The sequence below is a fragment of the Sceloporus undulatus genome, chromosome 5 (assembly GCF_019175285.1).
Source record: "Sceloporus undulatus isolate JIND9_A2432 ecotype Alabama chromosome 5, SceUnd_v1.1, whole genome shotgun sequence".
Lineage (NCBI taxonomy): Eukaryota > Metazoa > Chordata > Lepidosauria > Squamata > Phrynosomatidae > Sceloporus > Sceloporus undulatus.
In genome coordinates, this window is record NC_056526.1 from 48,510,103 (window position 1) to 48,523,667 (window position 13,565).

General features: G+C 38.6%; 1 protein-coding gene across 4 annotated transcripts in view; it reads left to right on the forward strand.

The window, feature by feature from the left end:
• The window catches only part of MGAT4C (MGAT4 family member C), a 472,680-nt gene extending 466,497 nt beyond the window's left edge, over positions 1-6,183 (forward strand). For all 4 annotated transcript variants that reach the window (XM_042466466.1, XM_042466465.1, XM_042466467.1 and 1 more), the window contains one exon: positions 2,233-6,183. In XM_042466466.1, coding sequence (XP_042322400.1) covers positions 2,233-3,389 — 1,157 coding nt within the window. In that variant the 3' untranslated portion in view covers positions 3,390-6,183. The remainder of the gene's footprint in view (positions 1-2,232) is intronic.
• The last annotated feature ends 7,382 nt before the right edge of the window (positions 6,184-13,565 follow it).

Here is a 13,565-nt window from a genome sequence, read left to right on the forward strand (position 1 = left end):
AGGCTCCCAACTTTGAAAAATGACTGCTAAAGTGAGTTCAGGGACCCAGATGGCAGTTTTGGGGACAAAAGCCATGCAGTAACACCAGGGGGCAGCCCCAATTTGGCTTGAATTTGGGAGTGGTAAGTCACTTTATTTAGCTGTGCACTAATCCCAATAGATTAGGTAGAAAGAATGGTATTTTTCCATATATATCCCACAAGAGATTTTTAAAATGTGAATTTCTCAAATTTCATGAATAAGAAATATGAATTTCTTGAATGTAAGCAACCTAGCTGATGTGCAGCAAGTATTTAAATAACTACAAAACTAAATTACTAAATCAAAACCCAAAGGAAAACAACCCAAGAGTTGTTTTAAGAAAGATCCTGCTGTATGTGTTTATAGTATTTTTCATACTTTCAGTCTCCCTAAATGTTGTGCAAACCCTTACATGAGGAAATTATTTTCACTCTTTTTGGTCAGTGTCATAGCAACAAGTGTAAAACAGTTTTCCATACGAAGGCCATCTGTGCACTGAACTCTACAAATTCTATGGGTACACAAAATTCTTAGACAAAGTTTGTCACATTTACATTTAAATATCAAATTTAATGGAAGAGATTTAAGCAGGGTTAAGGATGGAAAGGATGGAAACAATATTCATTAAAACTAATTTCGCAAAAGAAAAATGGGTGTTCTCATGCTTGGGAAAACTCCATCAAGAAGAATGGAGAAGTGGAGTGGAAAAGTCCTGGTAGTCTGCAAAGTCTACTTCATTAAAAGTAATTTTGCAAAAGAACACACACACAGAGAGAGACAGAAAACAAACCCCACATGGTTTTCTGCATAGAATACAATAAAGAGAGTGGATTCTTTTTGCAGAAAACAGTGTTTCCTGCACAGAGAACATTTTCAGCACAATTATGGCTTTTGTGCAGAAAACCTATTTCTACATAAAATCATTCTGTCAAAGTTTTTAAACATCAGCACCTCTTGAGAACAGTACAGAAATCTTTGTTTTCTGCTATAGCAAAGAGATGACCTAGGGGCTGTACAGACCAGCCATTAAGGCCAACCTGGGGTCAGGGTCAGGGTATGGTGTCCACATGATGCATGCCCCAATTCCACCCCCAGGCTGGCGTGATGCTGCTCGCCTCACCACATGGCACGCAGTGTCACAGTGCTCCTCTGGCACTATGTCTACATGATGCAGCACCAAAGGAGCACAGAAAATCCGTGCACTGGCGACTATGACACCCTTTCTGGGGCACAAAAAGGAGCTGCTTTTTGCAGAAAAAGGAGCACCCCAGAAAGGCGAGATCAGGGCTGTGGTATGTAGTTGCTGTGGTCCCAATCTAGCACTAAAAGGGGCAGCTGCAGGCTGCCCCTCAGGGGTCATCTGTCAAGCACCCTAGAAAACTATTCCCATCTGCAGGTAAACTCATAGAACATGATAATTGACATCCCTGAGCTACACTTGGCTTTCCTTCTGAAAACAATATGATCCCTGCAAGAATTTCACTGGATCTTCTTCTCCTCCCTCCCTCCCTCCCTCCCTTCCTTCCTCCCCTTCCTTTCTGTGAAATGTATTTTGAAATAAGGCAACTCATCATGTTGTTCGTTCACTAATGGATGGAGCTGTAAACAGTTTGAGTGCAATCATTCTGAATTCCCATCCCTCTGACAGATTGTAGCATGTTAATATTTAAAATATATTTTTCCTGCTGGCATCTCTGCACATATACCTCCTAGCTTTTACTCCATTCCACACTACTTCATGCAGTTAACAACTAATGTTTAATGCAGTAGCATCAATATGCTCCTTGTATATCTTCCTGAAGATAAAAGGTTATAAAGCTTGCTCATTTCACTGTATGGATTAGCAAATACAGATCACTACCTCTTCATGTAATTCAAGGAATGACAGGCATTGGGGTGGGGTCTATGCATTCTGGGGGAATCTGATATTAAAGCAATAGGAACAGCGGTTTCTATCATCCCCACTATGACTCAAGTGGACACATAAAATCAGGATACCTTCAAAAGTAATTTGTAATGTGAAATTTGGGGTGGGAAGTATATCCTAAGAAAAAAAAGAAAAAGTCCGATTTTTATGCTGTGGCTTTTAACATGCAGATAATTCATGTTGAATGACACTGTAATCTGTTTTTATCTTACACTGTTATATTGTCTGTCTCTTCTTCTTCTTCTTCTTCTTTAAAAATGGTCTAACTCTCTTTATTTCTGTAGGATATCTTACTATTGGACTATCCTCAGTCAAACGGAAAAAGGGAAATTATTTGCTGGAGACAATCAAATCCATATTTGAGCAATCAAGTTATGAAGAATTGAAGGAAATTGCTGTAGTGGTACACCTAGCTGAGTTTGACTCGACCTGGTGTGATGGAATGGTTCAAGATATTTCACAGAAATTTGCTCATCATGTAATTGCTGGGCGATTGATGGTGATCCACACGCCAGAAGAGTATTATCCAGTGCTGGATGGCCTTAAGAGAAATTATAATGACCCAGAAGACCGGGTGAAATTTCGTTCCAAGCAAAATGTAGACTATGCATTTTTGCTTAACTTTTGTGCTAACCTTTCTGATTACTACATGATGTTAGAAGATGATGTTCGATGTGCCAAAAACTTCTTGACTGTTGTTAAGAAAGTCATAACTTCAAGAGAAGGAACATATTGGGTGACATTAGAATTTTCCAAACTGGGCTACATTGGGAAGTTATATCATTCACATGATCTTCCCCGACTGGCTCATTTTTTGCTGATGTTCTACCAGGAAATGCCTTGTGATTGGCTGCTGATACATTTCCGTGGGCTGCTGGCTCAAAAGGATGTGATACGTTTTAAACCCTCTCTTTTCCAACATATGGGTTATTATTCATCTTACAAAGGAGCTGAGAATAAATTAAAAGATGATGACTTTGAAGAGGATTCATTTGACCTTCCTGATAACCCACCTGCCATTCTTCACACCAACATGAATGTATTTGAAAATTATGAAGCAAGCAAGGCATACAGTAGTGTTGATGAGTACTTCTGGGGCAAAGCACCCTCAACTGGAGATTTCTATGTGATTGTCTTTGAAAAGCCTATTAAAATAAATAGAATTAAAGTTATCACGGGGACAGAAGACCGACAGAATGATATCTTGCACCATGGGGCTCTGGAAGTTGGGGAAAAAATGGTTGGGGGTAAAAAGGGCAGGCAATGTACTACTTACTTGCGACTAGGGGAGTTTAAAAATGGCAATTTGGAAATTACAGATGTGGAGCACAAAGTTCTTTTTGATATTAACTGTATGAGAATACTTGTTACCAAAAGCCAAAAGGAATGGTTGATCATTAGAAGCATTAGCATATGGACTTTACAGCCACCAAGTCAATAAGGTAAACCTACTGCAGCAGGTTTATCCTTCTTTATTAGGGAAAGAAACACTGTTGCTTGAATCCCCAATGGCGCCATTCTCTAAAATGACTGAATTTTCTGTTGTTGTTGGGTTTTTTCCTTTGCTACAGACATTGGCAGTCTGGGGAATCACAAAACAAACAAAAGCAATCTAGTTTTTACTTGTTCAGTCAGGCAATATACAATGATAAGTTTGTTGGAATGTTTGGATTTTATAGGAAGTGCAAACCAGTTCTTATCCATCTCTCCAGTTCCAAATCCACATATCTGTTGTTTTCACCATCTCTCCTTTGGGAAGAAGAGATGCACTAAACAAAGCAAATGCTGTTTCATAATTTAAAGTTTTTGTAGGCCAATACCAGTATATTGTCAAAAGAATTTGACTCCATCATATCCATGTATAAATTAAAAATGTGATGGTGGTTTGTGTTTGTACAGTGGTTGGTGGCTTGTTTTGTTTGGAAAGCAAATTTGATCTGGAAGTCCTGTTAATGCAGCCAAGTATTCTCTACTGTGAGCACTGTAAGAAAGCTGTCTTGATACCCATTGCAGCTGAAAATACATGATATAAAACTGTAATTATCATTTCATAAACCTCAATAAGTGTATCCACTGTTCTTGTTCTCCCAGCCAACATATCTTCTTCTACTGAAATTCATTACCCTGAAATGATTCACTCATCCAATCTCATTTGCCTTTGGGTTCATTCCCTCAATACTGAAGTAGCTTCTGTTAACTCTATGGGCAGTATACTTTCAGTTTTGCATGTTAGCAGTGTTCTTTTTACCATCATGTGTGGTGCAGGTGATATTTAGTGATCTTAGACGTTATCTGCAGAAATGTGAATAATTTCTGTCATATAATATGGTGACTGTATTCCAGTTCTGGAAATGGTTTTGTGTATGAAACTTTAACTGTAAGGGCTACAATTCACAGCTCTTTGAGGCTGTAATAATAGAGAGGAGAAGAGTATAATCTGAATGTCAGTAGCAAGGCATAAACTTCTCCAATCAGTATGTAAACTGGAACATTATCATCCTTTGTTTTTCACTTTTCAGAATCTGCGATTCATTTTCTGAAAACAAAATATGTATACATAAAAGATTGTTATAGGTAGCAAAAAATGTACAAAACAGTCATATTATGGAAAATTGCTGCCAAAATATGTTAGGTATGGATGTGCACAAAAAGGTGTATACACACCCATAAATATATGCTTTCAAACTAATGTGGAAGTTGGAACAGAAAAATGTTTGGAAAATAAGGAAGAGAATTCATACTGATGATTTCATTTATCCCTGTGAAATACACATTTAGATTTTATTGAAGAGGGGTCTTTTCCCCTAGTGCTAGAAAATGGCCACATGTATGCATGGGGAGGGAATGCAGTATCATATGAATTCATCAAGCTGCATTATGCTTACCCAGACTATTGAACCAACTCTTTTTCATTTTGTTAATTATTACAATCATATATTAATTATTTTGTTAATTATTCTATTTTCTCTGCAACAGAGCTCAGGATGATGTTTATAGCTTCCTAGTTTTCCACCCAAGAACTGACTATACAGCTCTGCTTAGCTTCAAGAGGTGGATGTCTTGCCTTCAAACCCTGGCCATCCTAAAACATTTTTCTGTCTGGGACAAAGAACAAGATGGTTCCGTTAACTAACTGGTCCATGTAAAGAAGTATCTTATTTTGATCTTGGTGAGGAACAGTGCTTTCCACTGGCCCTAAGAGCAAAAGGTTAGCATAGAAGATACCAGGCAGGCTATATGCCGACTAATGTCTCATACTTCTTCTCCATGTTTCTAATACAGTTCCCTGAGGCATCACTCTCACTCATCCTGATAATAGGTCAGACCTTGCTCCATATCATGTGCCAGTATTGTCTATTCTTACCATCACTGGCATTCCAGGCATCTAGACAAAGCATTTTAAGCCCTTCAATCAAGACCCTAGTAAAGCAGAGGCATTATGGATTGAACTTGGGATAGTCTATGTGCAAGATAAGTTCTATTACTAAACTGTTAGTTTTCCCTATAGGATTTTCTGCCAAAGACCTGGAGCCCATTCAGAGTACACAACTTCAGCACTTTTATTTTGCATTAATTGCCGTGGTTCCATCCTATGGAAATCTGGGATTGGCACGTTAGGAAGGACATTCAGAATTGTCATCCAGAGAGAATATCTCACTGCTACTAGTCCAAGGATTCCTTAGGATGCAGCAGTAGTTAATGGAATAATAGGGCATTAGTTGTCTAGTATGAAAGGGCCCCTAGACATTAATCAAGTCACCTATGTCTTATACCTGTGACAGCGCTATTTGCTCACACTCACTTCCATTCACGTAAGAGGATGCATGCTGAGTTTTGTATTATTGTCATTGTGTTATTTCACAGATCCATTTTATCTTAATAGGGCTTACACAAGAAATTATCCCATTGATGTGTGCTCTGTGACTTTCCACCAACTGGGAGTTCTGTCAGCAGAACAGTTTAGAGCAGGCAGCAATTTCTCCCAAAGTATTTTTGTGATATTTCTGTGTGAAATATTTCCCTTCATTTGCTCAGCCATCCATACCAATGTTTCTTTTGTTTTGGGATATATTTAGAAATCACTTCTTCATTCTGCCAGCAATTGGTTTTCTTTTGCTCTTTGTTATTGTTGTGGTTGATTTAACCATTATGCGTGAACTCACTGAGAAACAGAAACATTCTGCTTGGGGGAGGAGGCAAAAAGCCTTGCACCTACAACTGTATCCTTATTTCATTTTTTCCTGTTTTCATTACAATTTGTTATTCTAGGATAGCTCTCCTCCCTCACAAGATAGTTACATGCACCATGAGAATTTGTCCCTGCTAGCACAGACTGGTGATGCATTTGATGAATAACTCACTTATTTTCAGGTGAGGAGTGTTGTCATATAGATTTATAAAAAAGGAATTACAAGGAATACATGTTAAAAAGCTAGTCCAAACAATTTGTAATTTTTAGTTCTTTATTTGTGTACCCTGGTAAATTGACGTGCTATTCCATGGATAAATTGCAGGCCACGCAATGGGTACACAGAATGGCATATGTATTCTGATATCAAAAAAGGTGTTGTTGTAATTCAAGTACCTTAGTCTTATGTATTTTAGCCTCCTATGTCTAATTCATTTTTAAATAGTTTTGGAATGTTAACCTAAGGCCACATGAGTTTTCCTTTGTGGTCTGGTTTCTTAGCAGGCTCTCTAAAAATAAAATTATAAGAGTCTGTATCTTAAACCCATTTCAGTCTTTCAGGATGTCCTCCTATTATTTTTACATTCCAACTTGCAATGTTTCTACCCTGATCCATTTGTCTGCTTCTTGCCTAATTCCTCAAGCTTTCCTGCTTCTTTAGCATCAGCTATGCTGCTTATCACCTGGCTTTCTTCCTGAAATACTGAACAGCTCTGTATATTCACTAACAATGAAGTCATATCCATTATTGAACTGATGATGAAGCTCCAGTCTTGGAAGAAGATCTGTGTGCAAAGGAAAGTCTAACTTCAGTTGAAGATAACAGGTTGATGGGAAAGTATGAATGGAAAACACTTCTGGAAATAGACAAGAAACCTCTCCCCCAACTGTTTTAAAGATATATTTTGTATATAAGTCCATCCAAGATATTGTCCCTTCCTAACTGGAATGATATACAGAGATATTGAGATATTTATTGAGATAGAAGCAGCTGTCATTGTGCATGAACTGTGAAATTGCCATTTTGGGGCCTGCTGCTGGAGGTGATCTTCATTGTGACAAGTGATGTCAATTGTGACAGTGGCAGTGATAAATCTCCATGGAAGCAACAGTAAATAACTTCCACTCTGATATTGATTTAACTGACAGAATGGAAGACTGTCTTCATTACTCGAAAGTTAGGTGTTTATTGTTTATTTTAGGGTGAAAATAGAAGTTGTCCAGTATTTCAACAAGTGAAACTGTGTGCCAATGTGCATAGGCCTTATGTTAACATTATGAAGAAGATATATTTACACTTCTTTCACTGAAATAACTAAAAAAAGTATGAAAACTCCTTTCAGAGGTATGATGAAGTTCTCTGTAGTCCATAAACTTGCATAGGGTTCAGGGCCTCTGCATAGTGGCAGATTGTATCTTCTGCCCTATTCACGTTCTGATAATGTACAAGATTCCTGTGCATCCAGGCATATAGACTCCTCTCACCAAGACCTGTAGGGCTGACTGAAGACATTTTGCTGCCTGAGATGAAGAACATGATGAGACATTCACTGTCCAGAAAACAATTGCACCTTATTTCAGCACAAAAGGTGGGAGTGTATACTCTGTAACACCTAAAGGCAGCAGGCTAGCTAAAGGGGTACTACCCTACTCTTGACACCTTGTTACCACCTACCACCATCTGCAACCTAAGGTTATTGCTGTATTCTGTCATAGCAGGGGCAGCCCTCCTTCTCATTGCAGGGTTCCTGCACCTGGAGAGGGCCGTGTACATGCATATTCATACTTGTCTGTTTATTGATATGCTTTTTGTTCTGTTTCCACACCCAAGTAGCCTCAAAGCAATTCACACTGAAATAATAAGAGTGCATTTTAAAAATAGAAAAAACAATGAAACAAATTTTAAAAAGATATTGACATGTAAAAGAATAAGCTATATAAGAGGTATAGCCCCTCATCAGGAAGAGACAACCCTATGTACATCTCCCAAGAAATAAACCTGATTTTGCTCAATAGGACGTACTATCAGGTGAGGGCTTATAGCAGGAATGGAGGACCCATGACCATCCAGATATTGTTTGATTGCATCTTCCAGTATCTTGCAACATTGGATCATGGCAGTTGATATCCACCAACATGTGGAGGGCCATATATTTGCCATCCATGTGGAATAGTACTGTACCCTTTGTTAATCTGTGGACATAGAGTGTAGAAGCTATTATCATTTACCTTTACCATTTATGATGGATCTCTGAATTCACTATAAGAACACTATGGCTGTTTAGACTTCAACTGAATAATCAATTTCTAACAAGATATGCAAGATAATATCAGCAGATTCCTGTTTAAATTTCCCTTCCTTGAATTATAAATGTAATAACTCACAAATACTCTAAGTAGTTTACTTGCTTTACTCAATTGAACATGCATACAAAAATGTATACCAAGGAAAATACATGGAAAAGTATGTACTTTAGGGAAGATGCATTCCCAAATATGCATGAATCTCCACTAGAGAAAACCCTAAAGCAGAATATTGCAACCTGTTATGAAAAAAGTGGGGGGGGGGGAATGATAAGATAAAGAGAATATCACATTCTTGAGTCAGCCCATTGGTCCATATACATTAGTGATTCCCAATTTAGGATCTTTTATTTGTTTTGGTCTTCAGCTTCCTTAATCTCTCACGATTGGCCATTCTGGCTGGGGTCTCTAGAAGCTGGAAGTCCAAAATATCTGGGACCCAAAGACTGAGAACCACTGATCTAGGTGAGTATTTTCTACACTGACCAGTGCCAGCCTTCCAGAATTTGAGATATAGGCCTTTCATAGACCTACTTAGAGTTGCCAGGAATTGAACTGGAGCAAGTCATGTAATGTATCTGCTCTGCCACTATGATCCGTGCCATTATATCCCATAATGTTATGGACTGTATCCTCTCTGTGTGTATCTGGAGCATCATATAGATCTGTTACCATAAAGGTTGCTGAGGAAGGGTCACACATAAAACCAAGAGAGAATTCACTGCAACCACAGCAATGAATCCATTAGTTACACCTATTGTGATCCATACCTGAGTCATACCATGTAGCACTGGAGAATAACCTTTTAGCCACAAGAGCATGTTAACTTTCTGAATGTTTTTAATTGTAATCTTTCAAATTCCTAGTCTTGGGATGATGATGATGATGATTCATTAGTGATGGAAAACTGTTAGGTACTTTATAGTGCTTTATGAGAACTTTGAGAGCCTTCAATACATGGCTTCCAAATGCTCTCTCGCGGGCATGGGAACATTGTGGCATGCTTCCCCCCCCCCCCCAGGCTATTTTAGATCCAGCAAAAGCATGCATCTTTTCAATTCAAGGAGTATATTTTCACCTCTGAGATGTCTTGGAAGCCACAAAAATTGATCCAGGGGCCAAATGTAGTCAAGAGGCTATAGTTTGCCTACTCATATCCTACAATCCAGGCAACTGACAGGACTCCACTGCCTTACATTTTGTCATGGGCAACATCAGAGCAGCCACACTATCTCTGGACCAAAAACAGGATACGTAAACTTGTGGTTTTTCACTAAGTGCTGCTGTGAGTGTTATTCACATTTAGGCTTGATAAGTAACAGCTGAATAGTACCATATACTAAACAAAACTGACTCTCCATATGTCAAGATTTATGGCCATATCTAGAAATTTATTTTTCTGGGTGGTTTGTTCTTCTCCCCTCAAAGGTTTCACTTAGAGTTTTATTCATTTTCCAATGCTCAGGCCATGAACAAAGCACAATAGATTCTTCTACTCATACTCTTAGGAATTTTGTGGTCATTTGTAATGGCAAACATAGGTGTCATTTGCATAAAATTTGTAAAAAGTTAAATTGAAAGGACGCTTGTACTGCCCAAACGTGCCAACAGAAAAAGAAGTCAAATATTGTACTGTATGTACTAGCAAGACTATTTCAGAAGGGCAAATTATCCATGTGGCTGCAAGAAGTAGCAACTCAATAGCTTTCCTGACTCATAAATCCTGCTAACTTTAGATGGCGGTTTGGCAAAGCCTGTTTAAAGTACAATGTTCCACTAAATCAACGATCCAGTGAATACTGCTGCAAAATTCACAAAACCTTCTCCTTCTCCAAAGTAGAATCTTTGTTTATCTCTCTCTCCTCCACTTCCCTAAAAACCACCCATGTCTCCAAACCCTGGGAAAGGAAGATATTTTAAGTACTTTCTGGACATTCAGCTTCAAATACTATTGTATTTTTTTTTCTAAATGAAAATACCCATTAAGTTTAAAGCAGTCCATATCTAAACATACATTAAAATTAAGTAACTATTTACATTTTTAAATTAACCTTTATGATCATTTGTCAATTTTATAGTTGGGCATAAAGCATAAACACAGAAGTAGTCCTCAGCTGTTATGTAATAGCAGCAAAGGAACTTAAGAAGAACACCAAATATTTAAAACTTTACATGAAATATAAGGAGAAAATTATGTTGGGAAGGCATGCGTACGTGTTCTAATGTTCCTTATGTGAACACAAATAGTGCACAATATTGCAAGATATCATAATTCCAATTAACAAAATTTATGTGTAATTTATAAACCAAGTCATGTGGTCTATAAATGACTTGAATCTTGGGAGAAATGGGCCATGTGGAATGACTTCATGTAAAGCAAAGGTTCTACTTTTTAGACCCTTGCTCTCTACAACTGGAAAGTGCTGACAGAGGCAGTGGGAAAGTGTGTTTCTCTCCTTACATGGATTCAGAAATTACCAAATGTCCACTTTATCCTGTGTTAAGAATAAGAAGGATGTGGCAAACTGAGCAAGTTTTGTGCTTATCCAAGATTGCCTTTCATCCTTTAACTGGAAGCAATTATATTTTTCAAACATGGGGTGGTGGTGGGGATCTACAGGTTTTCTCTTAGAATAAACAAAAGATGCACCCTGACTTTTCTTCTTGGAGGTTTAGAATGTTTATTATTTATACTTTCATATAAATGTCCAAATTTCTAAATGTATATTAATGTTTGCTGTTACAATGTTTCCTTAAATAGGAAATCTTCACAGAAGTCTTTGCAGCTGAATATTCTAATATGTTCCCTTTGTTCATTCCAAAATATACCTGTTGTGCCCATAGAGTTCCAATGTCCATGTTTTTTCTGTTCATTTTGATGAACAGTCCAATTATCTGTTCACATTCTTCTTTGAAGAGAAAATGTTGTGAACGTATGATTTCCCACACATAAACAATCAGCACAAGTTTGCAGTGATCTCAGCAATCATTTTCTGATACAAGTAGACATAAATGTATTCCATATATTTATTAATATTTATTTTGTAGTTTAAAATATAAGATTTACTAAAATTAATTTAATACAATAAAACACATACAGAGAGACATTGCTACATTGACTGGAGAGAGAAAAAACATACAGTAAAAAGTGTCCAAGGCTACTGGATTAGGTAGCTAGCATTCTTCTGGTGAGAATGAACTCAAGTCTTTTGACCTCTTGCTTAAAGATAGGCCTTGTGATGCTCATTTGTTTCTGCCAGAAAAATTGTTCTTCTGTGTACCCCTTTAAGAGAGGAATGACCACACTTCACCTTTGCTTCCTGTATCAATTACAATAATTTGTTCAGTTTCATGAAGTCTTGCCTTTGGCAAGCAGAGTTTTTTATTCAGAAAAAGAAGAGTCATTCAAATTCAAGAATGATGCATTCCTTGTATGCCTTATATGGGTGAAAATATACCTCAGTGAGATACAAAATACAGGCTACAGCTTGCCCTAGATAGTGTGAGGGGCTTTTAAACTTTGGGTGTGGGTATGCAGAGAGAACCAGAGGCTTATCACATTGGTTATTAAATCGATTTATCTCTATCTGGTTTAAAGCTGAATTTGGGCAGCATCCTGATCTTATCAGACTTCTTTTGCCACCAAAGCTGCTGCCCGAATACAGCCAGGGTCCATCCCTGCTTCCAGAACTGCTCCGCTGGCCATTTTCTTAAGTCAGAAATACAGCCGGAATCCAAAAATAGCTGGGAGGAGCAGCTCTGAAAGTGGGAATGGACACAGGCTCTGGTCAGGCCTCACCTGAACTACTGTGTTCAGTTCTTTCAAAACCGTTCCCAGAAATGGCCTCCCTGGAACACATTTGGAACGCCCGGCGGCGACGGCGGCGTTCCGCTGTGCGGTAAACTAGCGTTCTGGCTCTCATCACGTTCCAGGCTCGCGCCCGCGAGAACACATCGGGGAACGCTTTTACCCTAGTGCGGTAATCTCCCATGTCCTATGAGGAAAGACTCAGGGAGCTGGGGATGTTTAGCCTGGAGAAGAGAATATTAAGAGGTGATATGATAGCCCTGTTTAAATACTTGAAGGAATGTCATGTTGAGGAGGGAGCAAGCTTGTTTTCTGTTGCTCCAGAGCCTAGGACCCAGAGCAATGGATGCAAGCTACAGGAAAAGAGATTCCACCTCAACTTTTGGAGGAACTTCCTGACAGTAAGGGCTATTCGACAGTGGAACACACTCCCTCAAAGTGTAGTAGAGTCTCCTTCCTTGAAGGTCTTTAAACAGAGGCTGGATGGCTAGCTGTCAGGGATGCTTTGATTGAGAGTTCCTGCAGGGAAGGGGGTTGGACTGGATGCCCTTGTGATCTCTTCCAACTCTATGATTCTATGATTGGTTGGCAGATTCGGTGGAAAAAAGTCTGATAAGCTCAGGATACCACCTGAATTCAGCTTTAAACCAGACAGAGATAAATCAATTTAACAACCAATGTGATAAGTTTCCCATTGTGGTGTAGTAGTTTAGGCATTGGCCTACAGGTAGAAACAGTGCAGTTTGACACCACTTTAAGTGTTGTAGCTCCATCCTATGGAATTCTGGGATGTATAATTTTACAAGGTCTCTAGCCTCTTAGTGCTGATGCCTCAAAAAACTACAAACCTTCTGTAGGATGGAGACACAGCATTTAAAGTCTTGTCAAACTTCACTATTTCTTCAGTGTAGATGTACCCTACTCTGGAGATGGAGTTCAAATCCCTGCTTGGTCATGAAAGTCCGCTGGGTAACCTTGGGCAAGTCACACTCTCTCAGCCTCAGAAGAAGATAAAGGCAGCACCCCTGTGAACAAATCCTGACAAGAAAACCCTGTAATAGACTCATATTAAGGTCACTATAAGTCAGAAACAACTTGAAGGCACACAAAAACTGCATAATGAGGAGGTTTCATACCACCTTAGGACTTTTTCACACAGAGACAGGCACCATCATTCTGAAAGAAGAAGAAAACAGGGCCAATTCAAAAATGCACTAAATAACGTACTAGCTCATCACACACAGAGACGAGAACAGCATTCATCCAAAAAGAGAAAGCAGGGCCAATATGAACGAATCCATCACATGAGTACATAT